Source organism: Heptranchias perlo, chromosome 31, assembly GCF_035084215.1.
Source record: "Heptranchias perlo isolate sHepPer1 chromosome 31, sHepPer1.hap1, whole genome shotgun sequence".
NCBI classification, from domain to species: domain Eukaryota; kingdom Metazoa; phylum Chordata; class Chondrichthyes; order Hexanchiformes; family Hexanchidae; genus Heptranchias; species Heptranchias perlo.
The window spans coordinates 15,704,188-15,732,154 of record NC_090355.1 but is presented as its reverse complement, the minus strand read 5'-3'; the positions used below and the strand labels follow the sequence as shown (position 1 = coordinate 15,732,154).

The 27,967-nt window shown below is 40.7% G+C and overlaps 1 protein-coding gene across 1 annotated transcript in view; it reads left to right on the top strand.

Moving 5' to 3' along the window:
- The window catches only part of akna (AT-hook transcription factor), a 140,476-nt gene that overhangs the window by 60,609 nt on the left and 51,900 nt on the right, over window positions 1-27,967 (top strand). Inside the window, exons 3-6 of the mRNA XM_067969615.1 lie at window positions 138-655; window positions 6,868-8,153; window positions 10,256-10,330; window positions 26,664-26,808. Of these exons, the coding sequence (XP_067825716.1) occupies window positions 298-655; window positions 6,868-8,153; window positions 10,256-10,330; window positions 26,664-26,808 (1,864 nt within the window). The 5' untranslated portion in view covers window positions 138-297. The remainder of the gene's footprint in view (window positions 1-137; window positions 656-6,867; window positions 8,154-10,255; window positions 10,331-26,663; window positions 26,809-27,967) is intronic.

The following is a 27,967-nucleotide window of genomic DNA, read 5'->3' as shown; positions in this document are numbered from 1 at the left end:
TCTTTCTGTTGATGCATGTGCGTGCTCAGCTAACTTAACCATAAGTGACAAGCTGACAAAATAGATCAGTCTTCATCGAGTTGCGTACTTTTGCTGGCATGACTTGAAATATTCTATTATTTTTTTCATTTTTGCAGACGAGCGTGTTGAGTTACTAAAAGAGGTAGCAAACCGAGTGAAGAGTGAAGCCCTTGGTATTCCTAATCAGAGACACGATGAAACAACGCATTCACTCTGCCCTTGGCCCTTGCAATTCTTCTGCTGTCACTGTGTAGCCCATTAATCCAAAGAAAAATTATGGCAGTCGCTGAAACACAGGTGGTAGATGCAGACCTGGACCCTGATGAGGATTTGGAAGAACAGGATGAAGACTTTTTCAATCAGATGGATGAGAATGGGATAATTGGAATGGATGAAATCAATGAATATTATCTGCAGTACCATCCGAGATTGGAGGACGGCTTGGAAACAGTTGAGGAAGGTGCAGAGGTGACGGAGCTCAAGGAGTTGCATGATTACAATAAATTGAGTGGCCTGGTCCATCTCCAAGAGTTTGCAGATGACGAGAGCTATAATATCAGTGAATTTCAGGATTCAGAACCCGTTCTCTTGTCCATATCTGCAGAGGAGGATGCAAGTCTCAGCCATTTGATTTGTAAGTAATGAACTGTTACACACTTCTCTAAAATAATCTATGTTGCAGCTGTTAGCCTTCTTATTAAAGCTTATTATAGTGAATGGTCTCATTTAATCACAGTGGCCTGACCAGAGAGGCAGTGATTCAATTAATGTTCACTCAAGGGAGGATGAAGCCTGGAGAATAACATGTTTATCTTTCTTGGGTTTAAATCAAATAAGGTGTGCAGAATCAGATAAATGAGTTAACATTTCTGTTAAAGTACTGGTCAGAGGAACTCCATAATGCTTCAAGCGTTCATATGTTAATATCGCTAAATGTAATTGCTAAGCAATGTACTTCAAAAAAAGGTCCGTGCAGTTAAAATGTGCACCTGCTAAATAAGATACCGCACTTCCTCAGTGATTGAAATCATGTAAATTAAAGAAATGGAAAGCTGAGAGGTTTGGTACACGACCTGAAATCTTTGCACGGAGTCAACTGAGATAATGTCACAAAACCGAAGACTAAACAGGCAGGACACACTTGGCCTGCAGGAGGATGGGAAGTCAAGCAGATGGGAAAGACTGCTCTTGAACACAAAGGTGTAGAAGGCCTATTGTTTAAAGATACTTGTTTTACTCCGGTTTGTGGTTTTACAATATTTCAAGTGACACTGAACGTTGCTTGGGATTGGGAAGTATTTGCTTATTCCGAAAGCTCTAGAAAAGAAATTTCATCTGCAATTTTTAACTGACTGTTGGAAGGATTGTCTTAACCTGTGTTTTTATTGATTGTTAGTTGGTAAGAAATCCCAGAAAAGGCTAAAGGCAGCTGGCTCGGAGATTTCCCAGCCCAGAGTCAGGTCATTAAAGGAGACCTTGTTCAATCCACAGATGAGTGGGTCACACAGCTGAATTTGCCAAGAGTCCATTCTGCCACAATTGCTTAACTCTCATCAATTAAATTGAAGCAAAAAAGGGCAGTAAGATCTTTGTTTTGTATTAATAACTATTCAAAGTAGCCATTTATTATGTGTGTGTCTCTCTCGATAATATATATATAATAGAGAGGACTTTTGCTTTAAGTGCTCTTAATAAAACACCAGATTTGTTCCAAGTTTTGTATTTTATATAATCATCTACTGACCAAAAATTACCATTTAACTCTGAACAGCAAGATTCATGCCAGACATATAATTGTTATTCAGCAAATAAAAGTGACATCCAACACAAGTGTGGCCCTCAATCCTCATTAATTCCCCACTGTATGGTGTGGAATAGAGGGCCAGGTTGACTTTTCCTTTCCTTCTCCCTTCCCCATAACTAATTTTTCCTTCCCTCCTTTTCTCAAAATATCTCCCCTCTTGGCCAGCACTGATTGGAAACTCACATGTGCAGACTTCAGGTTTGGACCTGTATCTTACCTACTCAGTATAAGAGTAAACAATTTTACAACACCAAGTTATAGTCCAGCAATTTTATTTTAAAATAAAATTGCTGGACTACAACTTGGTGTTGTAAAATTGTTTACAATTGTCAACCCCAGTCCATCACCGGCATCTCCACATCAGTATAAGAGTGTTACACCATTGGGCTGCCAGTTGCTAAAAGCTGTTGCTAAATGGAATAAAAGTGCGGGTTGCCTCTCCTAGACTATATGCAGGTGTAGCTTCTGGTCAATAAGGTGAAAGTGGCAACACTAGAAACAAAACTCCTGTCCAATAAAATCTCATTTTACCTGAAATTGTTATGGGCCAATCTCTGGAACAATTTATAGAAATATAAGCATGGTTTGATGAACAATCGGTACTCTTAAAAATCCTGAGACAGGAGATAAAATGCAGTGAAGACGCAAAACCTCAGTGCTGCACCATTTGAAATTGGCTGTGTAAATTCTTTCAGAGATTAAAGGCGCAGCATTTTGTGGAAAAATTCTGCATTTGGATTGCAGGGAACAAAACATTAAGCTTTTGGAACACGAGATGCTTCATTAAGTACAGTAGCTGTATTAGTGTGTTAAATCTGATTTGTGGATAATGCATGAACGATAAGATTCTGCCAGTGGAATCTGAAGTCTCAGGGTGATCAGGCTGCCTTGCAGGATTCATAGAGAAGGCTGATCTATTCTGGGTTTTATTCTATTGCGCATCAGTATTTCTGGGCATATTCAGGTTGTTTATATTTTAGGTTTGACCAATATAACTCTGCCAGACACACAAATTCGGACAAAAAAAAGTAAAATACTGCAGATGCTGGAAATCTGAAATAAAAACTAAAAGTGCTGGAAACACTCAGCAGGTCAGGCAGCTTCTGTGGAGAGAGAAACAGAGTTAGAGTTTGAGGTCGATGACTTTTCGTCAGGGAGGGGTAAGTCTCCCAGATGCATTTAACTGCCCGCCCGTCTGGTTTCCACTGGACGAACAGGGTTAAAATAGCCCCTCAAGAGTCCATTCAGACTCCCATGTCCAATTTTCATACTTCTAATAGTGGATTCAAGGAGCTAATTAGAAAAGACATGGGTACAGTTATGATATTCTGGCTCCATGTCTTCAGTGTCGTTTGTAAATATGATATAGTATTTACTGAGTATTTTAGTGAAATCTGAATTGAGGCAAATTTTTCGTTCTTCTGAAGAAATTTGGCTGAGATCAGAATTTAAGAAGGTTGACATATGACTTGACCCATAGAGATTAGAAGTTCTGAACCAGGCCAAGTTACTTTGGAAGCATGAATATCCCATCTTACCTACCTTACCATTAGATCCATGTTTGGGACCTGTACAGATAATGCTCATTTCCCTCCCTTGTCAGTGAGAACTGTTGACATAGCGATCAAATGTATAACTCATTTTTGATTTATGACGTCACTGGATAGCCATCAGGAAGGGGGACCTTGGCTGTGTTATCTTTTGACATGTCTTCCTCCTTAGTATAGAGAAGCTGAAGCTAACAGTAGCACTCTAACAGTTGCCACTGGCAGAAATCAGCTAACTCATCATAGACTAGAGGTTGCCTTTCCTCACAAAACCACGAGAGGAACTGTTCATTACTTGTTTTTAATCAGATGACCAAGAACAATTTTCCTTCTTTCTGAGGGAAAGATTCCCAGTGAAACCTTCATTTACCATGTATTAAACTTCAAAAGGTGCAAACTATGAGAATCTGAAATGCTTTACTGATGTGCATCTATGTCGTTGAGCAGTTTATGCATACATTGATGAATTAAAATAAACAAGGCCTCAGTCCAAGCATTTATATGGATTCATGCCATGCTTGAAGCATTTAGTTTATTTTATATGGCTATAAAAGTGTGTATCTTTTAAACCTATGTAGCCTTGCAGACATTTTTTCCCCGGTCTAATTTGCTTTTGAGCTCTGGATGGACTACCAGAAAGAGCCTTAGGGTATTCCCTGTCAACAGTTAATCAGTTTAAACAGATGTCAGAATCAGTTGTGGTAACACAGAGTTGATTTAATTCAGAAATGGTACAACTGGATCAACTTTAGCTGTTTCTAGCCAGCAGGCAATACACTCTGGACCCATTTTGCTTGAGTTAACACCTTCCAGCTAGAGAAGACCAAGCAATATGCCAACTAAGAGCTTAAGACTGCAAGCCTGGGTGAAGGACAGTACATTATAAAAATTGTTAGCTTTTATTTTCAAAATCCTACTAAAGCTAAAGAAAAGGATGATTTTGGTCCAGAGCAAGGATCAATCATTACTTCTAAGGCTTAAATTGGAGCCTAGTGACAGTTTACAGTATACAACAGAAAACATGTCGTCTAAAAGTGCATCAGGAAGGAGTAATTCTGAAGATAATTTTTGGCAGTAAACCAAATAACAGAAATCCTACTGAACCAACCAGAGCAACCAGAAGCACAGTGCTCATGATGTATTTTGATATGTATTAGCTATCAATTTAACACAGCTCAGTAAAACTTTTTTTATATATCATAAGAGTTATGGAGCTATTTAATTTGATCGGGATCAAGGTGATAGATCTGGCCACTGAAAGTTATTTGTGTTTTGAATACCCCTAGAAACCCCTTTGCTGAGTGATCCTTATGTACTGTTAAATAGACTAATGCTAAGCCAAACTAGGAATAAAATGTGTTCTCAAATAAATTACAAGCCTTCATATGAATACAACAACAAAGGAAAGTTCTTGAGGTAAAGGGAGGAGTAAAACATGATAAGACCATATTGAAGATTTAATTCAAATTCTTACATACCAATGTAAAGTATACCAGCAATTAACTATTGGAATTGAAATTAATTTTGTTGGTGAAAATATTCATATTGTCAGCAGCACAGAGCCAGATTTTCCTTCAGCTGACTGAGTCCTGGCTGCTTTGAGTTGAGAACTCCCTTCTCATTTTCTCCACTATGCATCTGTATTATGGCTATTTCACCTGTCCTCAGCGCTAACACTTTAAACTTTACGGATACCTTAAATTAAGCTATTTTCAGCTGAGAACCCGTTCACATATATTTCAACTTTTGGCCAGCCTTAAATACAACACTCTACGTTGTGCCATTTAACAATGTTTCTCATTAAGTAATAGATATGGCTAACAAATTCCCCACAAAAGCAGTTAATTCAAAAAAGTGCTGGATAAATATCTGATCAGTGTTGGAACTGAAGGGGAGAAGGATAAGGATAGATACATGATCAAGTACTTTCTGCAACACAATGGCTTCTGTGCTTCTAGGATTATAGAACTGTCAGGTGTGGAAATCAACCTGCTCGGCTTAAAGAACCGAGGTGAAAGTGCAGGCAGCTATTGTGGAGTCTTCCTAATCTGGTAGGGTCAGAGAGAAATATTGCAAAACATTTTGTCAAGAGATTAAATAAATGGGATAGAATCCACGAAAGGGCACTTTCAGTTTGATTAGTGGAAGAAGCAAGCTTGAAGGGCCGAATGACCTTTTTCAAATTCCATGTTTTCTTCTTGTTGTTTAAAATGTTCTAAAATTCACATTAACTACCACAACCTTTGTCCACTATTAACAATCGAAGGATGCCATTGGAGTGCTGCTCGTTTTCAAAGTGCCCCACTGTGTCTAGCAAGACTACAGTATGTAATAATTGAAGAACAATGAGGCAATCTGCACTTTAAATATCCGAACGGTTGCCCATCTCAAGCAGCCTTCAGCAGAGCCAGCAGTAACACCAGCAGCACAGCGCCAACACCGAAACGTAACCACACAATGCTGTCAGATGATGCAGGAGAAAACAACTGCTGGGCCCCATTCAAAAGGATGTACAGGCTGTAGATGCAGGATGCGGAAGATATATGAACCAACCTCCTTTCCTCTGCTCACAGAAAAAAATTCTGTTTAGCTTAACAGGATGTGGAAGTGTGTGTTGCAACACTACAATATTCAATATAGAAAAACAGGCAGGAAGTACATTCAATCTGATATAGTCAATTGCACAAGAGCCAGTTCAGACTTCTCTATTCATGGCTTATTGGAATGGAATCAGTTTACTGTGCTGTTTGGAGGTTAACACAGCTAACATGGAACCTTCATTGCTGCTTGCACCACAGGTTAACTTGACTGACAAAAGTGTGACATTGCAGTGAGCAATTTAGTTCAACCTAACCAACATAGGGGCCAGCTTAGAATCTGCTCTCATTGGTGACTGGTGGCTTTTTTGTTACTGACAAAGGGACATGAAAAGGGCTCTTAACTGTGTGAAGGTCTTCGTGCCAGTCATAATTCCCCCTCCATATCTCTGCCACTCTCCCACTGATTTCCCTCCCCCCACCCCCAGTTTTCCTCATGGAGAAATGCTTGGCTTGGACTTTTTATCTCCCCATGGCTGGATGGCAAAGATGTGTACAAACACACTTCCAACCACCAATGTGCTGTGTCGCCAAAATTAATTTCACAATTTTTGGAAATAAATTCTGTATTTTTTTTGTCATAATGCAGTACCAGTAGCTTAATTTGATATTGAATCAGTACAAAATATTTGGAATTAATTAGAAAGATACCAATGACAAACCGTTGCTGGCAAAGACAATTTGTGTAATTTTGACTTAGGCGATAGTGTAAAAACGTGCGATATCGGTTCAGCTCCCATTTAAACACCTCTCCTGATTTTCACTTCCATTGAAGTCAATGTTTAACGGGTGGTCAAGCTGATATTGGCGTTTCACACTATGGTCCAAAGTCAGAATTACCCCCAATGAGTTCTCTGTACTGGTTTGCTCTGACAATATGTTTTTTTTCCATTCCCAGATGATTCAGAACCGCAGGAAGAGGATGGGATTCTCGATGATCAAGATGCAGAATCTCATTGGCATCCTGAGAGAGACCAACAGCTTGACATGACTGAAGACGAAAAGGAGCAGGGAAACTTTACACTTCAAAATGAAGTCGGTACCAGCAAAGAGGAGGGCAGTGAAGAGGAGTACTCTGATTTGCCATATGATGAGCAAATTGAGCAAACAGACACAGGCATACTGAGAGACTCATGGCACAGATATGAAGATTATAGCAAAGCACAAAGTATATTGGATCGTGGGGATGATTTTTCAGTGCAAAGTATAAGGGACCATGCAGACAAACTTTCTGATCAGTCCAATGGGAGCATTAACTACTCAAGAACTCAGGGTAAAGACTCCAGCCTATCAGCGCAGGACTGTTATTCCGAGGACTTTGAAGCTACGTATCCTAATAATGTCGAACATTACGGAGATGTGTTAGAATTGTCCCATGATAACAAGGTAATGGGATCTGCCGATGAGGTTAGAAAGGAGAGGCAGGACAACTCTTCATTTAATCACACAATGTTACATTTTAATCAGGCACTGCTAAGTCACCTCTCAGTTGAAGACCTAGCAAGCGGCCCAGATATTGAAGATGAGACCATTCCAGAATCATCATGCGCTGATAGTGTTGAAGAGTCCGTGGGTAGATTTTCTTCCAAAGGGAAAGGTTCTATAAAAGGGAATCAGGATTCTGGAACTGGTAATGAAAGACAAAAAGATAAAAGCAGGATGTCTGAGATCAGTAAAGCAGCATCTAATAAACAAGTCAAATTAATAAATCAACAAAAATACCCTCATACCCTTTGTAGGCCACATATTTTAAGGGATAACACTGGTCAAAACTCTAAAGTGAACCGGCAAATAAAAACTGTGAATCCCCAAAGGAGAGCAATTAATCAAAGAGCTTCAAGAATCAATTCATCCAAGCCGTTATCAAGAAAGATCACTTCAGAAACAGCAATGTATGGCCAGGGTCGGCTTAACTACCCACTGCCAGATTTCTCAAAAGTGGAGCCACGAGTTAAATTTCCTAAGGATGAGCAAGCCTACCAGAAGCCCAGGAGTAAGATTTCCGCCATGAGAAACAACAGAAATGATCCTCAGATTCTACTCTGCTCTCCTGCAGAGATTGTCCACCAAGTACTGCAAAGCAGCAACGAGTGTTCTCCGATCACACCGACACCCTCAGGGGTAAAGGTGGTCGAAGAATTCAAGTCGCCGCAGCAAGCTACAGAAATGGTTTATCAACTGCAGGTAATGAGCCAGTAAACGTAGTATTGATAACACTAAGTCATTTTGGTCAAACAAATTCACAGTAGGAGAATGCAGAGAGACATTTGCTGAACTGAGATGGATCAATTGAACAAGAAACCCTTCTGAGAATTGGGTCAAAGCAAGGTAGTAAAGTGGCTCGAGTTTTGGAGGTTGATTTTTTTCCTCCATAGTTGAAGAAAAAGGAAAAACTTGCCTTCATATAGCACCTTTCACTACCACAGGATGCCCCAAAGCACTTACAGCTAGTGAAGTACTTTTGAAATGTAGTCACTGTTGTACTTTAGGAAATGTGGCAGCCAATTTGCGCACAGCAAGGTCCCACAAGCAGCAATTAAATAAATGAGTATTACAGGGCTCAATTTTAGAGGGAAATTGCAGGTGCGTCGGGGGGCAGGGGGGCTTTGAAAATCGCGGAAATTCCATTGGGGTTCGGGGGCCGGCTCCAACCCGCCAACTTCCGAGTTTCCCAGGGACCACCTGTGTGCGTGCAGGTGACCCGAAACCAGAAGTCCCGCAGTCAACTGGAATCAGTTAAAGCGCCAAATGTACCTCTTGAGGTACCTGTGACAGATTAAGTGATTGTAACGATTTTTAACTTACCTGGGCGGCTTCCCCACCGCTTCTGGGCCAGATCAGGGAAAAAGAAACAAAATAAATTAAATAAAAAACCATAGAAGGAAGTTAAAACACAAAATCAACCTACCTTTCCACCCTGCTCCAATATCCGATGTCTCCCTCTCTGATCTCCCCCTCTTCACCCCCCCCCCCCCCGATTTACCCTTCAGTACCCCCAATGTCCCCTTCTTCACCCCTGATGTCCTCCCAATGTCCCCCTCTTCACCCCCCGCTGTCCTGCCGATGTCCGCCTCTTCAACCCCTCTCCCCCCCCGATCTTCCCCACCCCCCCCCCGATCTTCCCCCCCCCCCCCCCCGATCTTCCCCTCTCCCCCTCACTATCTTCCCTTCTCCCCCCCCCCCCCCCCGCGATCTCCCACTCTCCCCCGTCGATCTTCCATTCCAGCGCTGAATGAAGTCTTGCTCTCCCTCTTTCTCCCCCCCCCCCCCCCACCCGCCACCTCGTGTTGCAGCTCCTGACGGCAGCCAGCCTGTCAATCAGGCTTGCTGCCGGACTTGAAACCCGGAGAGGACGTTAATCATCAGCAATCACCATGCGATTGCGTTGGAAACGGTAAGTTTTGTTTCTGTGGATTTGCCACGCGTATCTTCACCGCCCCCTGCTACCAACCCGCCACCATTTCAAAATCGACCCCAGAATGTTTTAGCTGTTGGTTGAGGGATCATTGTTGGCCAGGACTCTGGGAGAACTCCCCTGCTCTTCTTCGAATAGTGCAGTGAGATCTTTTACGGGGGTCTCTGTTTAACATCTCACCTGAAAGACAGCACCTCCGACAATGCAGCACTCGCTCAGCACTGCACTGAAAGTTACAGAGCGTATTCAGATAATTGTTCATTCTTAAGGTTTGCAAACTCAATTTGAAAAGTCATTTCATGAGCTATTCCTAGGAGATATCTCTTTGCATTCGTCATTTTTCCAAATAAGAATTTGTAAATGCAATTTCGGAGCAAAGTCTTTGTATTGACCGCCCAGAAATGACTATTTGTGATATTAACAGGCAAATGCTTAACTCGCTCAAAAGACGTGACCATTTTTGCTATTTTAGCAGAGAAGTTAACCCATTTCAAATAAACACTATGTTAAAATAGCGGGCGGAGGAACGCCCTTAGAACAGGTCACGCGTTTGTTTATTAATATCACCAAGAAAAAACCTCTCATCGGCTTACATTGTTGCACTTCTTTAAGAAGTTGTCCCAATGATGCAATTGCTCACATTTCATCAGTGCTCCCATTTTTATTTCATTCCCTTTGGCAGAAGTAGGCTCAAGAAGCATTATACCAAATAGTACAACTGTCAGAGAGGTGTAACCCGAACTCTAACCCTAACCTGCCTCCCACCAATGGTTTTGTTCCAAATGGCCTGTCCTTCCTGCTACCCTTGATGTCCCAAAACAACCGCAGGCTGTCATTGAGCCACAATCACTTGAATTTTTCTTTTCACCAGGAGGATTATCGCCGGCTCTTAACCAAATATGCTGAAGCAGAAAATACCATTGATCGATTGCGGATTGGGGCCAAGGTAGGGAAATACTGAAACAAAATACATGAAAGAAATCCTTTCATTCGGAAATTCTGGCTTCCAAGCCAGAAATTCAGATCCCTTCTACACGCAGCAGCCATTTTTTTTTAGCGATTGCATGAATCCGTTTTTCTGCCGCGGTATGCGGTACAAATGCAGTTTGGCGGCGTTCCATGTTTATAATTCCATTTGAAATGAATTCAATGCTGCTTTACACTCACCTACTGTGGAGCAGGTGGGGAACCTTCCTGCACAGGGATCGAGAGTAAAGAGCTGTAATTCTCCTTCATTTGAAAAAAGCCTTTGAATGGCTCTGAGCCTTTATTTTATATCAGTCTCTCTGAACACAGTGGGGGAGATTTTCAACTCATGGCCGCCTGTTTCTGGCCTGACAAAACAGGCATTAAAAATTGGGCTACAGACTTAAGCCAGCCACAAAGTGGTTGAGATTGTACAACTTCATTTCACTTGGGACTCATGGGTGGCAGAGAGATGACTCACATCCCATCACTCCAGGCTAATTTCACATCCATTATTTGGCACCTGACAGGATAGTGTTCAAGCTCCTTTGGGATTATTTGTCAAAAACTTTGAGAATGTTGTCTGACCCATCACAACAGATTTTTCTGCGGGAGACTTAACATACTTTGAATTTTATTTTTTTGGAGGAGTGGACAGTGCGATTTCTGCACTTCTGTGGAAGGAGCATGAGTGATAAATTCCTCTTTTTAAATTGGTGACATACATCATCACACAAGATTGCATGAACAACAAAATTAGCTGCTTTCCCTATCATACGGGTTATCAAGTGTTGCCAGGATTGATTGTGATTTCATCCCTTACAACATTACTGCACAACTTGGGGGTCCACCTGGTGGGTATGTTGTCTGCCATCCCCACTAACCTCTGGACAGGAGATTTTGCCAAGACTCTTTCTCATGTGACCTTAAGCGATTTGCACTGATGCATTCTTTGCTGCATTCTCCATCCTGTTCAAGGCACTACCAGCATTTGCCCTTTTCACCAAACTTTATTCCATCCTCTCCCAAACTACTGACACATGTCCACACCCCTCTTCGTTCTTGTGCCCTGATATATTGCATATTTGCTGCATCTTCATTTTGTGTGTCTCCCATGGTACATTTAGCTCAGCTAATATGAATTCTTACCTGCTGTTCAAACCTTGCCCAAAACCTGTGGAATAATGTTGTCATTAAGCCAGCAGTAAGGGGTTCATGCATAAGTTGTCATTTAGGCTGTCTAAGGAGTTGACACACTGGGGAGTCTGTCAGAGCTGTTCAAACTGTTTCGGAGCTCCATAATTGATGTCAACATAAAGGCTGTGAGAATCCATCTTAGTCGTGTTCAGTTATCTGCATTTAGCAGCAGCTTTGGTCTGATTCCTCTCAGAAACACGAATGAACCAGGACTGATATAATGGCTATTGCAGATGGTATTTAATGGTTTTCTCTCTTCTCTGTTTGAACTGATAAGTAACTAATTTTCCTCAATGGGTCCTCAGTGCTCTTTAGATGCCTATTAATGAAATGTGCAGCCATTGAATGGAAATTTTATGGATATTGCCAGAATTTATGCATTGAAAAGTTTATTGGGCCAGTTTTATATTTATTAGCACAAAGTGAGCAGTGAGTTTCAGGGGATTGGAGTATTGTTTTTGCAGAAAACATTCCTGCCCTCGTCTCTCATCCTGGTCAATGTCCAGTAAAAATATATGTTCATGGACAAGGTATAATATGCAAGGTGGCTACAAGCCCATTGTGTGAGTGGGTGTGCTTAAAACTGCCTTGTGTCTTAATTGTTGAGGCAGATCTCCTGACGGACACATCTACTGTGACCATTGAGTCCCAGAGACTGTTGAACAAAATCCAGACAGGTCATTGATGTAAACAGAACTTCTTAGCAGGGCTGTCATTCTGGTAAATCAGAGCAAAACTACACCAAACTCACCCATTTTCCCCCCAAAATGCACTTTATTCATGAAACTTGTAACAATACATACAATGCAGTTGCCATATCGCATTTCAAATGTAGACAATACGGATTATACAATTTGCAAGATACATAAAGTACAGTTCAAATATCGTTCAAACAATACAGTTACACATCCACTATGATAATTACAGTTCATGACACTCTAGGGTGCCTCATTGCATTACAATCAATACAGCCTATTGGTTACAGGTACATTACATTTCATTACATTCATTTGCTATTTTACATCCTGCCCAAGGGGATTTTTTCCTGATTCCAGCCCCTCGGTACACAGTGGTGGGAGGGCTATAAACGGAGCCTTTGCGGTGGCCGCACCCAGCTTCAGTGCATCCCTCAGCACATAGTCCTGGACCTTGGAAAGTGCCAGTCTGCAACACTCAGTCGAGGACAGCTCCTTGCACTGGAAGACCAGCAAGCTTCGGGCAGACCAAAGGGCGTCTTTCACCGAGTTGATGGTCTTCCAGCAGCAGTTGATGTCTGTCTCGGTGTGAACCTGGGAACAGTCCGTAGGGCACAGAGTCCTGTGTTACGGAGCTGCTAGGGACGAACCCATTGCTCCAAGAAATCCAGCAAATTTTACATGAGAACTGTCTTCATCAAAGGAAAGGAACTTCATCAGTTTATTGCAATGTTCATTTTGTATTGCAGTGACTTGGTTTGGCAAACCATGACATTGTATGTGTTTAGGAAACACCGTTCATGAAGACAGCGTCTCTTTTTTAAGGGATTGTCACTTATTTTAAGGAATATATCTTGTAGCTGCTACAACACTGTTGTATTATGGTAGCATTCTCATCATTACATCATACATGATTGCCATGATTGTGTAAAATGTTTAATAACCACTCGAAAAGGCACATCAGTAACTTCACAAAGGTGATGATACTTATTTAAGCTGTGCTAATTTCCACTCTGTTGTAATAATAATGGCGCTTTTTAAAATTCATCCCCCAGCAGATTGTGTGGAGTAGCTCAATAATGCAGCAGAGACACGGAGCCTGGGTCTGGCACACAGGCATTTCATTCCGAATTTGAACCAATCATCTCCCCAACGGAGCTCATTCTTGACTGATATGATTGATTCCAGATTTACCATAGTGGTAACAGGAGAATAGTTGGACAAAATTCCATGTATAATCGAACTCAAATGCGGACAATGAATTGTATTTCCATGTATCAAAATGCAAAATCAAATTTCCCTGCCAGAATTATTCTGTGTGTTCTGATACTTAGTCCATTCTGTTTGCGTATGGTGGAATGTTACTACAAGTGGTTACTCAGCAACGGTTTATTTCTATATCGTATTAAAAATCCATTCTCAGCAGTCAGGTGTAGATGTGCTGGAACTGCTGAAAGTGACAGCTCATAGGACAGTTTAATCGATGTCATTTCATATTTGAGCCTTTAAATCTCCCATTTTTACATATTTGAGTTATGCAGCTTAAGTTTAATTTTAGTTTCTGACCATATACATCTAGAATGTGCTAAGAATGTTACAAGAAGTACCACACGCTCCAGTGTTATTGATTAGGGTATTGCATTGAAACAGGACAAAAAACCAGGTCGGTAGTGAGATCAAGGTGTATGAGATGAGACCTGAACTAGAAGGTGCAAGGGACCATGCAGGAAGGGTACACATACCAGGAATTATTGAGGGGATGCAGAGGAAGATCCTGTGAGGAGCCATAGAATTGTAGAAATCACAGGGTCGTACAGTCCATTATGCCAGTGCCAAATGCCAGCATGTTTCCAGTGGCTTTACAGTGAACGGGAGGTTCCTGGAAAAGGTGTGGTAACTTGTTGAGTTCTGATGTTCGCAGAGTTCCTCACCCAGTCATTGTTATGAACCCATCAACATGCAGTGGAAACAAGTCGGTTTTCATTTGTGGCACTGGTGGCATGCCTGAACTTGAGTGGATGCACGTGGCATTAAACTAGTGCTAACACTGACTGTTTGTTTCACATGCACCTGGGGTTTCATAGCAACTAAGTACTCATGTGAAGAATAGTATTAGCCCTTTTACAGAGTAGGCTATGTTTAGACCAGGAATTTATTTTTCCCTGGATGTAGGGGAAATTCCAAGACAGATTAAAAGGCCTCTTTATTTAAAGTACATTGTATCTTTTTCACGCCAAGCTAACTTGGGAAGTCTTTTTCTGAAGCTTGTTTGGATTTGTGTGGAATGAATTTGAACACGTTTGAGCTACGGTACTTCTACTACAAGTCTATAAGTAGAATTGCCTGTATTTCAGAAAAAAAATGGCAATCTCAGTCCGAGAAACCACAGGGATGGCTGGTGAGAGAAATGAAAATGCTCATGCTACATCAGACTTGCAATACTCTCCTGGGACTGCTTGGTGCTAACACTAGATAAGAAAATGAGAAAAGATTCCATTCTTCAACATTAAGATACCCTCTACATAAACTCAGATCAGCTCCAAGCTGCAATGGGGAAGAATCACAGGGACTCTTTTGCTTTAAAACATTGGCTGTTATAATCATCCTCTCCCTGGCAGTCTGTTGGGGCTCTGTCCTTGCTTATATAATGATAATTTATTCAAGGTTCAGATCAAAAGGACCTCCTCCTCCTCTCATTTATTATTACTTTCTGGGGAAATCCCAATCAGAAACCTGAACCCTAACTAGCAGAATCATAACTCTCCCGGAATCTGGAAGAAAATCTCAGTGCTGGCATCCAGCTGCGAACATTCTTGCAAAGAACCGGTTGTGATATTTTGGAAAATTAATTTCGGTTAAAGTGGGCCCCTCTGTGAGATTCCCATTCTGTTCCTTATAAAACATGCAAATGCTGTTTTTCTGTTGTAATGGTGGAATCCATAATCGGTTGTTATTTATTGAGAATCATTTTTCTCATTTGAAAAAGAAAAGTTTAAATGAAAAGTGAATTATCTTCTGAACTTTTCTCAGGAACCACATTTGGCTTTCATTTGGCGGAAAGAGCAAAAGGGAGAATCTGTGTCTCTGATAAGTGAGCACAGGCCCCATCTGCTAAGTTGAATTTTGTGCATTTCTGAGAAATCCTTCGTTTCCCCCCACCCCGCACCTCAATCTGCTCTGGGATTCTGGCATTTTTCAAGGTTTTCCTTCTGTTCTGCACTTTTTTTAAGGTGGAAATTGTGAAGAAAATGCGGATTGAATTATTCTACACACTGAGCTTAAGTGTTGGAGACCTGGAAAAAAGCCCCTGAAGGGGCCTCAAAAAGGAGAGGGTACTGAAGTGAGCACTGAGCAATATGTGTACTGAGTACAGAACAGTGTCAACGTTAACAAAATACAAGCAGCTGATTTCAGAGTAACGGTACCATAAGTTATTTAAAGTAAAAATAGAAGGAGCTTTGTGGAGCCAGTGTTGTGTCGAAGAATACGAAAGACAAAAAGGCTTGTATTTAGTGAAATTAATACACATTGATTTTATGAAACATAGGTATGTTTGTATATAGTGTAGAATGTATCAAGGGTTGGGCTAACTTCTCAGGGTTTCCTGTTAAAGTATAATTTGCTCTTTTTAAAAATACAGTCATGCTTTGTTCTCTGAACAAGTAACAGTGATTGAAGGATGTTGAGATAGGTACAAAGCACCCAGCTATTTTATGGAACTCTGTGCCTGCAAGCCTGAAATGACCATGGGAGTGTCAGCTGTGGAATGTGCCCAGTTAAGATTCAGTAATTTTGATTGTTGTGTCTGATTACCTTCAGGAGTCAGGGAGAAATGTCAGAACTTACACTTTTTTTCAAGTTTTACCTGTGATTTTGCATCTCCTGTTGACAACAACAACAACTTGCATTTAGATAGCCCCTTTAACGCAGTAAAGCGTCCCAAGGCGCTTCACAGGAGCGTTGTCAAACAAAATTTGACACAAGCCACATGAGGAGATATTAGAACAGGTGACCAAAAAGTTGGTCAAGGAGCTGGATTTTAAGGAGCGTCTTAAAGGAGGAGAGAGGGGGAGAAGTTGAGGGAGCGAATTCCAGAGCTTCGGGCTGAGGTAGCTGAAGGCACGGCCACCAATGGTGGAGCGATGAAAATCGGGGATTAATGTGTGTAGCCTTGGTCGAGCAGCTGACGCGTATCTCACATTGTGCGAAATAAACAAACAGTATAAAGCCATTTGGAAAATCTGAAAATGTTATCCATTTGTCCCTCACTTGACAAGTTTGCTTCTATTGCAAGAAACATCAGCAAATGTGTCGACCCCCTCCTTGTGTCTTCCTCATATTTTCTAGCCATTTCTTTTCTATTCACACCATGGTTCTGTGCCTGCAAGTCGATGCAGACTTATTTGATCTGAGGCTTCACACATTTCCAATGTACTCACCCTTATAACCTCACAGAAAATATCACCGGAAAAATGTAACATTTAATTTGGCTTTTATCATGACAAAATTTTCCACCCATTTATTGTCAATTGGCGTAAAATCAAGTCCATATTTTCATTGCCAGCTGACATTTTACTTCTAACTCATCAGCCTCTGAATTAATTCTTACATCACGCTGCTCGATCCAGGCTCCAAAATAATGAGAGAATTTTTAACACAGCTGCAGCAAGTTATATCCTTTCATCCTGTTCTAAAGAATGACATAAATTACAAAAAATACCATATACCCTGGCAACAACACAGTTAGAGATAGCGCACACAGTCCTTTTAAACTTTAAGGACACTTGTTCCATTGGTACTTGTTAAATTTGATGGATCAGTCTCCTCTGCAGCAACCAACCAGAAAATATCAGCAGCACAAAAATAAATTCCAATAAATCCTACGACTTATACAAACAAGTCACACACACAGACCAATCCATGGATTAAGTGTTGCTCCCCTCCCCACCCCGAGTAATATCTTTGGTCTGGTTTTCCTGTTTTTTCTCCTTTCCTAGAATCAGTGCTCCCATATGTTCTTCCTTCAGTGCTTCTGTTAATCTATGGAGTTCTCTCTATCGCTGATTCACATACGTGCGGATAACTCTAAAGCTGCACAAACTATCGCAGTTTGTTGGAAGTATTGCTCTCTGTAAATTGACCAACCCTTTCATTTTGACAGTAATCTATTCAACAGTCAAAGCATATTAGTTTATTATCTGTAGTGATTCAGTTATGTACATCATCTTTTTGTTTGTTGCATTTTTTACTTTGTGTTATTTATACTGTAAATTGGATTGTGTTCATTGTTGTATGTTTCTAAGAAGTCATTCGATCGTTGTTATCCAGAAGGGAACGCTCTAATCCTGTGTTTGTTCACTCCTGGCTAAGCCCACGTAGTCCCTCCTTTAATTGATCTATACTGTTATAAAGTCAGTGGATAATTTAAAGAATGAATTTGACAGGCAAACGATGTAGCATCGGTTCACTGTCAGGCCACCTCGCTCGCTCCTGGCTCTTAAAGTGAGACTCTGAATTCTGACTGCTGAAGTGACCGCATAAGACTTCAACACCTCAGGGCTTTGGTTGCAGCCTTTCAGCGCCATCTACCTAACATGTTAATATTTCAAGGTCAGCTGCAAAACAGATGTGTTATTTGGAAACGCTCGGTGTGTACTTATATTTTGCAGGAGTGTAACTAGGGCGTATGGAAAGCTGCGCCAGTGACAGCATTAGTATTACAATCTATAGCCTTCAATCAGACCGTTCCAATTTAATGATAACAAGATTACTGCCCTCCCAAATTTTTGGTGAACAGGCCCAATCAGTCCATGCAGGAGCTGCAAATGGAGCTCAAAGTGGAAGCTTCTAAGAGTCCATGAAGGAACAGAATAAACATGTCTGTAAGCTCCATGTTTGAGTACCTGTTGTGATGATATAGAGAGTGAATAATGAGCACTGTTCTGTTGTGGTACAGGTGAAAGCTTATATGAGTAATTATCAGTAATGATACTTAATTCCCCTTTAACTACTTACTGTACTGAGCACTGTCATTTTTACAACAATGTTTAGGGTTCATTTATATTACAACTGTAGTATCAGTGCAAAGTGATTTTGCTTTGCATCATTGATAAAGTTGTGGTGTAAATGCAGAATCAGGGCCTGACTCCAGAATGAAGTAGGGTGAGACTCTCTGGAGGAGGTAGTCTAACTCCACTTCACGTTGGAGCCAGGTCAAGCCATATATCTGGATTTACACTTTAGCTTTGTAGCATTGGTGCAAAACAAAACGACTTTGTATCAATACTACAGCTATAGTGTAAACACAGCCTTAGAGAGTTTCTATTTACTGGATGCTGGCATTGAAATGAGGCTACAGGTTCACTGTTTATTCTGGAAACCAGAGAATCCTGTAATTGAAGTGCCACAACGTGCACCTTGCCATTAGCCTCTGGCTTCAATCCCAACATTTTATTTGTGATGTGCTGAGAAACATTCTAGGACACACTCCAGATTCTAGAATCTGACTGAGCATTGCCACTAATGTGACATTTTCAGTTAATCACAGTAGTTCCTGTTTCCTCCCTCTGCTTCTCTTTTAGAAGTCTGTTAAGTTTAAGGTTGTAAAAAAACAAGAAAGGAAAAACAGCGAAAAGAAACCAAGAACAGAAGGAAAGAAAATTAAACAAGTTTCATACAGACAAAACATTAAGGAAATGGGAAATTTGGAACAAATGGTACTTAACTTTCGAGAACTCATCGAGGATTGGGATTGGGGCTTAATTTGAATGTGCATATCCATGATATTGATTAATGTCTGTTCAGATGGTTTAAGATTTGATCGTAGATACCACACAGTTCCTACTTTTTTTTTGTAGATAATTTGCAATTGGGGAGATGGTGCTATTGTCTCGTGGTTATGTGAAGTATCTATTCCTGTGGGTAGGAATGTGGCTGTGAACTGTAAACTGAGATTCAAAGAACTACTGCCTTATTGTCATTTCTAGTCCTGCTTGCTCCTTTTAAAGTGTATACCTGTTCGTGCAAATCTGTGCAACTTACTAGGAGACAAAGTTCTCCATACACTTTAATGGAGACTTGTAACAGGAACGGTAGATTATATTCTGTGTTTAGTTTCAGCAGGAAAGTATTGCCCTGGTTCTGCTGAGTCTCAGAGGCATAATCCAAATTCTGTATTGGAGTCACTCGGGAAAATTGTAAACAGCTTTCAGTGAAGCAGGAATCATTTCAGTCCACACATAAATCTAAGCCCAGACAACAGGCATAATTGAGCAATTGTAGTGCATGTTACCAGGAGAGGAAATGAAGGATGAAAAGTTAGGGATTCAGCAGTTGAAACAATAAAGAGTCAGCCCAACTGAGTGGCACAAATCTCCTGCTCGGTGAAGGGTGGACTATGCCCGATTTTGTATCCATGGTATAACGCTACCTTACCTTTGGTAAACACAAGCCTGCAGAAGCAAGATGTCCAGATGGACTTTTAACTCCTTACTCACTGGATTGCAGCCTGTGACGAGGGTGAAGTTGTGGATTGTGTGCAAAGTCAGATATCTCCATTTAGTCAGTACCAAGGTTTGTGTCATGGTGGACATTAATTGCAGTAGAGGGGGGTCAATTTTAAACAATCGCTTTTGGTAAAAGTACAGCAGAAATTAAGAATTTAGAGTAGTGTGTATGATGCTCAATATGATGTCATGTTAACTATTATGTTGCATACTCTTCTCTATACACACATGGTCTTGTACAACACATTGCCAAGTCCCTTGAAGTGGTCCTAACAAAGCCTATTATTTATTATGTTCATGTCCCGGGTACATGTTTAAGGGAAGTGTACAAAGTAGTACTAAATTAATTTATATCAGGAAAATGGCCTAGATATCCACTGATTACCAGTTATCCGGAAGTGACCTTGGATCTGGCGATGTGCTGTGGCAATAACACATATCTGATGGTGTCACCAAAGAGTATTTATAAGTGTTTTGCATCCACAGAAACGCATACACTCAATAGAAATGTAATTTGAACGTTGTATAAATCTCCAGGGTGCTGACCTTTCTGTACTGTTCAGCAGGCAACCTTTAAATTTGATAAATAGTAAGCTCCTGACCCACCGACCTTTCCTGTGTTGCAATGAAGTTAGGGCCCTCCTCCATTTTTAGTAACTGCTTCCGAGCACCAATTCTTTCACCTGTCTTTGGAGTCAACCATCCTTGCGTTTCCTAACTAACCTGCATCCCAAACTGGTCCGGTTCCCTTCCCTGCTCTGTCATAAAAACGTGCCACTAGTGAGGAAAGATCAATTTCCTCTCTCGGTCAGGTTAATCATACAGGAATGTTCTGTGTGGACACAAACAAATCTCAAATCTGCACTGAAAATACAGTGCCCCTTGTGTGTAGTAATAGACGAGATGGATCCCATTTCTGGTAATGAGTGTCTGAAATTGGATTTTAAACATTGAGATGCCCTACGTATTGTACTGCCTTCTAGTGGAGGAGTCCCTCATCTGCACTCCCTTCCTTTTATTCACATCTCACACTAACATTTCACTAAATTTCCGTAAATAATGTGTGCAATATGGGCACTTAGAGGAGAGGATGTATATCTGTTCAACACCTACAAGAGAAATTTAAAAAGAGAGCACATCTTTGCTACACTGCTGTGAGAAGGAAAAAATCTGTCGATGAAAACACTATTAATGACCTGGCTGTGGAGTGTGGAGGCCTTTCAGGAATCTTTGTTTTTGGGGATACTTTATTATCTTCTTTAAGACAAAGTGATTGTCCTGCTGGGAACGAGTGAGATATGGCATTGCCTTTCTGTACTTTGAATATAAGGATCATGGACTTGTTGGAGGAAATGCCCCACAATCAGCACTTTGTAGTTTGCAATGACACACATCCATAATGAAGCTGTCGCGTATAAATTAAGTGAAAACACAATGGCACAAGAGACAGATAAACACTGAAAGTAATAATCATATGTGCAATTTTGTTTCACAGCCATCTTGTCCCCCAGGTGAGAATTGTATTGATTATTTTAGGACATGCACAATTCAGGGAAAATGGATCATAAGGGAGAGACGAGAGGATTTTCTGTAATCGTTATACTACAAATGGCCACTATTCAAAATGTTCATTCTCCCTTATTAGTTTTTTAAGAATTGGAACTAAAACAGTGCTAGCTCAGCAGGAGTAATATGGAAGAGAGAAGCAGTCACAAATACCTAGACATATCACACACACATATATCAATAAGGTGTCACAGTCTGGGCTGTTTGACGATCGTAAGGGGCAGACTTTCTACACTTAAATCCTTAAACATGAGCTTCACATGGATAGAATGCATATAAGAAAATTATATGGGGAGGATTGCATGGCCATAATGCAGCCTGCCCAATTTTCCTACATGCATTCCACTCGTGATACTTTATATCCAAGTGCCAAAGAGGAAAATTTACTCTCATTCCAGAGTTGGGTCCTAATGCGACAATGTGACACCCCTTCGAGGTGGCGTTCTCGTATCACTCGGGCTTGACACCACATGAAGTATAACTCCATGTGCCATGATGTGGAGATGCCGGTGATGGACTGGGGTTGACAATTGTAAACAATTTTACAACACCAAGTTATAGTCCAACAAATTTATTTTAAATTCCACAAGCTTTCGGAGGCTTCCTCCTTCCTCAGGTGAACGGTGTGGAAACTCTATGTGCCATGTCAAAGCAGATTTAGAAAGTACTTAAAAGGTTTGCCGACCCCTCTCGATACTTTATAAACTGAAGCAGGGTTTTATTTTTAATGCTTGAAGAGTATGGGCACTCTTACCTGTGCTGTCAAAACATTCAAAATATTTCCACTGGGAGCATTTTGAGTATGTGAATAGCCGTGGTCTCCGCCAGTGAACTTTGTATGTTTTGAGAGGCAAAATAAACATAAGCACGCATGCTCTCAGCTCTCTCCTGGCCATTAAGAGTGTGGATACACAGTCTGCAGCATGATTTGGGTGGTGCCTACCGTGTAGCTACCACACTCGGTCTACTAATGCACTTAACTACAGTATTATTCACTGTAGTAATAAACACACGGTTTACAGCACAGTACCCTCTCCAGTGACTAATCTCACCCCAGAGCTTTTGATCGGTATGCTTGGAAATCTCATCCTCGCTGTGAGCAGCAGAGGGTGCCACAGCTATATGTGTGCAAGCAGTTTTGCGATTTATGTCTTCAACTGTGCAGAAATTTTATTCAAATTAATTCAAGGCAAATAATATATTTTGTTGTCTGACTGCATCTGGAGACCGCACCTCAGGAAGGATATATTGGCCTTGGAGGGGGTGCAGCGCAGATATGGGGCTAAAAAGGTTAAATTACGAGGACAAGTTGCATCGACGAGGCTTACGTATAGGAGACTAAGGGGTTATTTAATTGAGGTGTTTAAGACGATTAAAGGATTTGATAGGGTAGATAGAGAGAAACTATTTCCTCTGGTAGAAGAGTCCAGAACAAGGGGGCATAACATTAAAATAAGAGTTCGGCAGTTGAGGGGTAATGTCAGGAAGTACTTCTTCACACAAAGGGGAGTGGAAATCTGGAATTCTCTGCCCCAAAAAGCTGATGAGGCGAGGTCAACTGAAAATTTCAAAACTGAGAGTGATATATTTTTGTTAGGTAAGGAAGGGTATTAAGGGATATGGAACCAAGGGCGTGTAAGTGGAATTGAGATAATCTAACTGAATGACGGAACAGGCTCGAGGGGCTGAATGGTCCACTTCTTTTCCAATGTTCCTGCTTGAGACTGTCCAAAGAATGGCTCACAAAAATCTTGTTGCATTCACTCTGTGTACGACCATTGACTGATATTTCTCAACTTGGTATTCTGCCGGTCGTAACATAGCACTGGAATGTTTTGGAGATCCCCGAAGAATTAGTCTTTCAATGAAATACAATCTTTCCATTTTAGGAGTATTAATTAAAATGAAATATATATTGCAATAACTGTAATAGCTGGTTATTCTTGGGTATAACTGATACAGAGGCTTGTGTGCTACTTCAGTTGGTATTAGAGTGATGTTAATGTTATAGGTATAATGCAGTAATAATTATTCCATTAGTATCACAGTAATAGAAAAAGATTGTTCCACACACTTAGTATTTTGATGTTAGTATTTGTCGTTGGTCCTCTTTAATTTCAGTGCCCAGTTGAACAAGTTAAGACTTGCTTTTACAGCCAACATTAAAAAGTGCTTAACCTGTTTGGTTTGGCAACTGTGTGAACAGTGACTGTCAGTGAGCTAGTTCCCTTATATAAACTGGGATCACTCAGGAGGTGAAGAGAATCAGCTTCATTCTGGAGCTGTGGTTCTAATTCCATGTCCTGCCAATAAACCTTGTTATAAGTATGCTGACAGGTTTATTCCACTGCTATGTGCCGAGAGCTAGAATGGCATTAGTCGACATACAACCAATGCTGAACTTTTCAGCTGAGTTCAACCATCCTGTGAAACTCTTTGTATCCTTTGGCTTGATTATAAGTACCTTAAACCACTGGCCAACACTTTGGAGACAGAGAGGTCAGGGAGGAAAAATTGTAATGAGACTTGGTTGTTCAGTACTGGCCCTGTTTGTAAGGACACTCGTATATCCTTGTGGCCAGTTAGACATAAAAGGCTTGCATTGATATTCATCCTTAAAAATCTCTCAGAAATGTCTCCAACCACTTCACATGCAATGAAATACTTTAAAATGCAATTTCTGTTGTTATGTAGGCAAACATGGTGGCAGTTTTGCACACAGCAAGATCTCACAAACAGCAATGGCTCAAAATGATGCATGCTAAAATTTCACCCCACCAGATGGATTTAATATATTCAGCATAATTTTTGATCCTGCTCACTAATATTCTGAAGTACTTGTCTCCCTGCGATCTCATTTGATGGTGTCATAGGCTGGATATACATACTAATATTAGCTTTGTGTTGGTGTGCAATTGGACAGTCATAATTCCTTCAACAGTTCACCACAAGAAAACATTTTGACAAAGAATAATCAACATATTTGCAAATAGGTAAATACCGTCAGCAAGATAGAAAAAATGCAGGTTTTTTAACGCAAATTGTCAAGATAAAAACAGAAATGTTCTCTTGACCAATGTCCTGCTGTGTATTTCCAGCATTTTCTGATTTTATTTCAGATTTCCAACATTTGCAGTTTTTTTTCCTTTTCATTTGTATTAAGATTCCCTCCCTAAACCCCTCCCTCTCCTCCTTTAAGGCTCTCCTTAAAATTCTCCTCTTCGACCGAGCTTTTGGCCACCTCACCTAATATCTCCACCATTGTCTAGGCATCCATTTATGCCTGAACTATACCTCCGTGAAGCGCCTTGGGCCATCTTTCTATGTCAAAGGTGCTGTATGAGTGCAAGTTGTTATTAGAAATATTAGGTTGATGTTTACACAATTTGCAGGAAATAAACAATGATTTTTTAACAAGTTTTTATTGAGTCAGGCCAAACTTGCATGCTTTCCCAATTCACGGCGTAGTGCAGATCACTGCAAATACACACACTTATGTTCTGTACATTTGATTAGCACTCTGCATTGGTTGGATTCTGGTCATTCCATAGCAGAAACCGCAAGTTGAGAAGTAATGAAAGGGCTCATTGGGCCTTTACAGTCTCCCACAGTATTGTTATGACAGGTTGGTGGCAGAGTATTAAAAGTGCTACAGTGAAATATATAGCAGCTCCTTCACAAAGCCTATGAACAGTCAGCCCTTCCTTTGCTGGTTATCAATGTGACGGATATCACGTGTTGTTTATTATTTTGATGCTGCAGTGTTGTCTGAAAATTATTCAAGATTTGAAACGATTAGATGCTTCTGTAAAAATCCTTCACGTGTCTCGTCTTTGCTGTCATTGTGGTTTATGTTAATATGCTGTGTCTCCAGAATATTCGATCAGAAATCAGGGAATAGCTTGGAAAATAGTAATCTATCCTGTTTATTCAATCAGCAAGGTAAACCTTCTCACCCACAAATGATAGAAACTGTAAAAAGCCCGTCAGACCTCAGAAAGTTTGCCTAATCAATAAGAGCATTTAGATTGCAAGGCAGGTCTCAAGAAATGGTCTTTATTAGAACCTGTTCTCGTAATGCATTTAGGGTCCCAGATTTTGTGGCTATTTACAATAAAAGCCTCTTTTCAACTGGCTTTCAGTTCACATGTTTGAATTTGCACTTATCAAAATATTACATTTGATCCTTGACTCTCAGTAACCTGTCACACCTCAGACATGATGCCCTGTTACAATAACCTTTCTTTTAAAGGCTGACAACAGAACAATAAACACGTTTGACTTTGTTGTGCAGCTGAACTCATTTCTGATTAAAAGCACAACTTGCCATCTGCTGCAAATAGCCAGGCCTTTCACTTCTCAGACCACACAATCACATGCCTCAAGCTATCACATGTAGCAGAGGTGGGATCTCGTCTGGCCGGCACACATGACGTAAGGTCACTATTAAACCCCAATCTAGGAAATCTGAACAAATAAGAGGAATTAAAATCAATTTGACAATTATTGATTGAATACATTTCCGACACCTAATCTTTACACTCATATTACATGATTGATAGGCCAATACTTTGGAGATACTTTCTAATTCCTAAACAACGAGTGCCTTCCAGGGAGAGAGGGGGATTTAGAGTGTTAGTCATCGCTGCCAATATTATGCACCTCTTACTGGACTTCAGGCCTCAGTAAAACAAAGAAAGAACTTGCATTTATATAGCGCCTTTCATGACCTCAGGACGTCCCAAAACATTTTACAACCAATTAAGTACTTTTTGAAATGTAGCCAGTGTTGCAATGTAGGAAATGCGGCAGCCAAAATTTGTGCAACGCAAGGATCCACAAACAGCAATGAGATAATGACCAGATAATCTGTTTTAGTAACGATAAATGTTGGTGTGGACACTGGAGGACTCCTTTGCTTTTCTTCGAAATAGGGCCATGGGATCTTTTGCATACACCTGAGAGAGCCAACATCCAAAAGACAGCACCTCCGACTGTGCAGCACTACCCAGTACTACACTGAAGTGGTAAAGGCCTGGGAATAGGCTATCTACATATTTTTTTTGCCTGGAAATTGTTTATAGTTTTGTTTGGGGGAGGAATAGGGAAGAAAGCTTTATAAAATGTATAATTGTTTCTTTAAGTTCACAGGTTACATTTAGCCAAGCATGGTCCATTCACTACGCTGAGGAGTACATTAATATGTACATAAAACATTTAAAACTGTAACCAGTATAAATATGTAGTTGCAGCAAGTAGATTTTTTTTTCTATCTTCTGCTGTAATGGTTCTCTGTGCAGAAAAGAGACACATGAGTCTGTGTTCATTTTCATCATGTTTTATTACTCAGGTAAGCCTGTATGCTGACCCTCCAAAACCAAGTCACAGTATCCAGATGACGTCACTTAACCAGGGTTCAAAAGTCATGACTTTCTCCATCCCACATGCACAAAAAGCTGAAATTGGCCCACCTCTGAACTCCAGTATACAAACAGGTAACTAACTCTTCAAGTTTAAACCTTCTGACGACAACTGTAGCTCTGTAACACCAAAACTCAACGGGAAATGAAGATGATTTTTAATGTAACTTCTAGTGCATTCTGAGTTGTGCATGTTGTTTGTTTCTGTGCCCTTCTCTATTTCTGCCATTGTTGTTCAGAACTCCATTTCAAAAACTGAGAGACTTTTTAGAATTTTGAAGGACTTGGTGCAAATTGCATGTTTTTAGAAATAATCCTTTGAGGAATTGGGTGGTGCAGTGGATTAGACATTGGCTATTCATCGTTGGGATTTAGGTTGAAAGCAAGACCTGACTGGGGATGAAGGGCCCATCTCTTTGCTGGCTGTAAGAGTCCTATGTGAATTGAGTTTGAGCTAGTCTCAGTTCTCTTCAACACAAAACTCCCTAATTTGGCATGAATTGGCAGTCTCACTTAAAAAGGCCACAGGGTGACTGGTGTGGCAAATAGAAAGAATGCCGCACTAATAGTAGGAGGTGTGCTCTGTAGAGGTCGGGGCAGAGTAGAGGGAGCTTTACTCTGCATCCGACTGTATAGCTTGCTGCTGAGAATGGGTGTCGGAAATAAGCATTCAATTCCCTATCAAGCACTAACATCCTTCACCTTAAGGAGCACAAAAAAGGAAGTCTTTTGATAAAGAAGCTTCGTTTTGCTCATTGTTATATTTAGTCCACTATTCCCAGTTCTGTGCCACATGTATATCTGGAGAGATTCTGTTGCCAGTTTCTTAAAATGAAATCAAACTAATGTGCCAGTACTGACATGTTATGAACATACAAATTTATAAAAATGATGGACAGGAAAAGACCCACTGGTCTATCTAGTCTGTCCCATATCATTGTGATGTCTAATGCATCACAATACAGACCCCCCCCCCCCCCCCCAATCCACCCAGAGCCATGTAACCCTCCAGAGAGAGGCAAAAATCCTAATAAAAATCCAGGCCAAACAGTGGAAAAAAATCTGGAAACTTCCTCCCCAACTGCTTTAGGTGATTGAAATGAGTCCAGGATACCACCCCGGCCCTGAGTTACATCACTGGATACCTACCTCTTGTACGAGGTGATCTCCTCCCTAGCCAGAAACAGGCCCAGCTCTCTCTTGAAGGAATCGAGCGAATCAGCGTTCACCACAC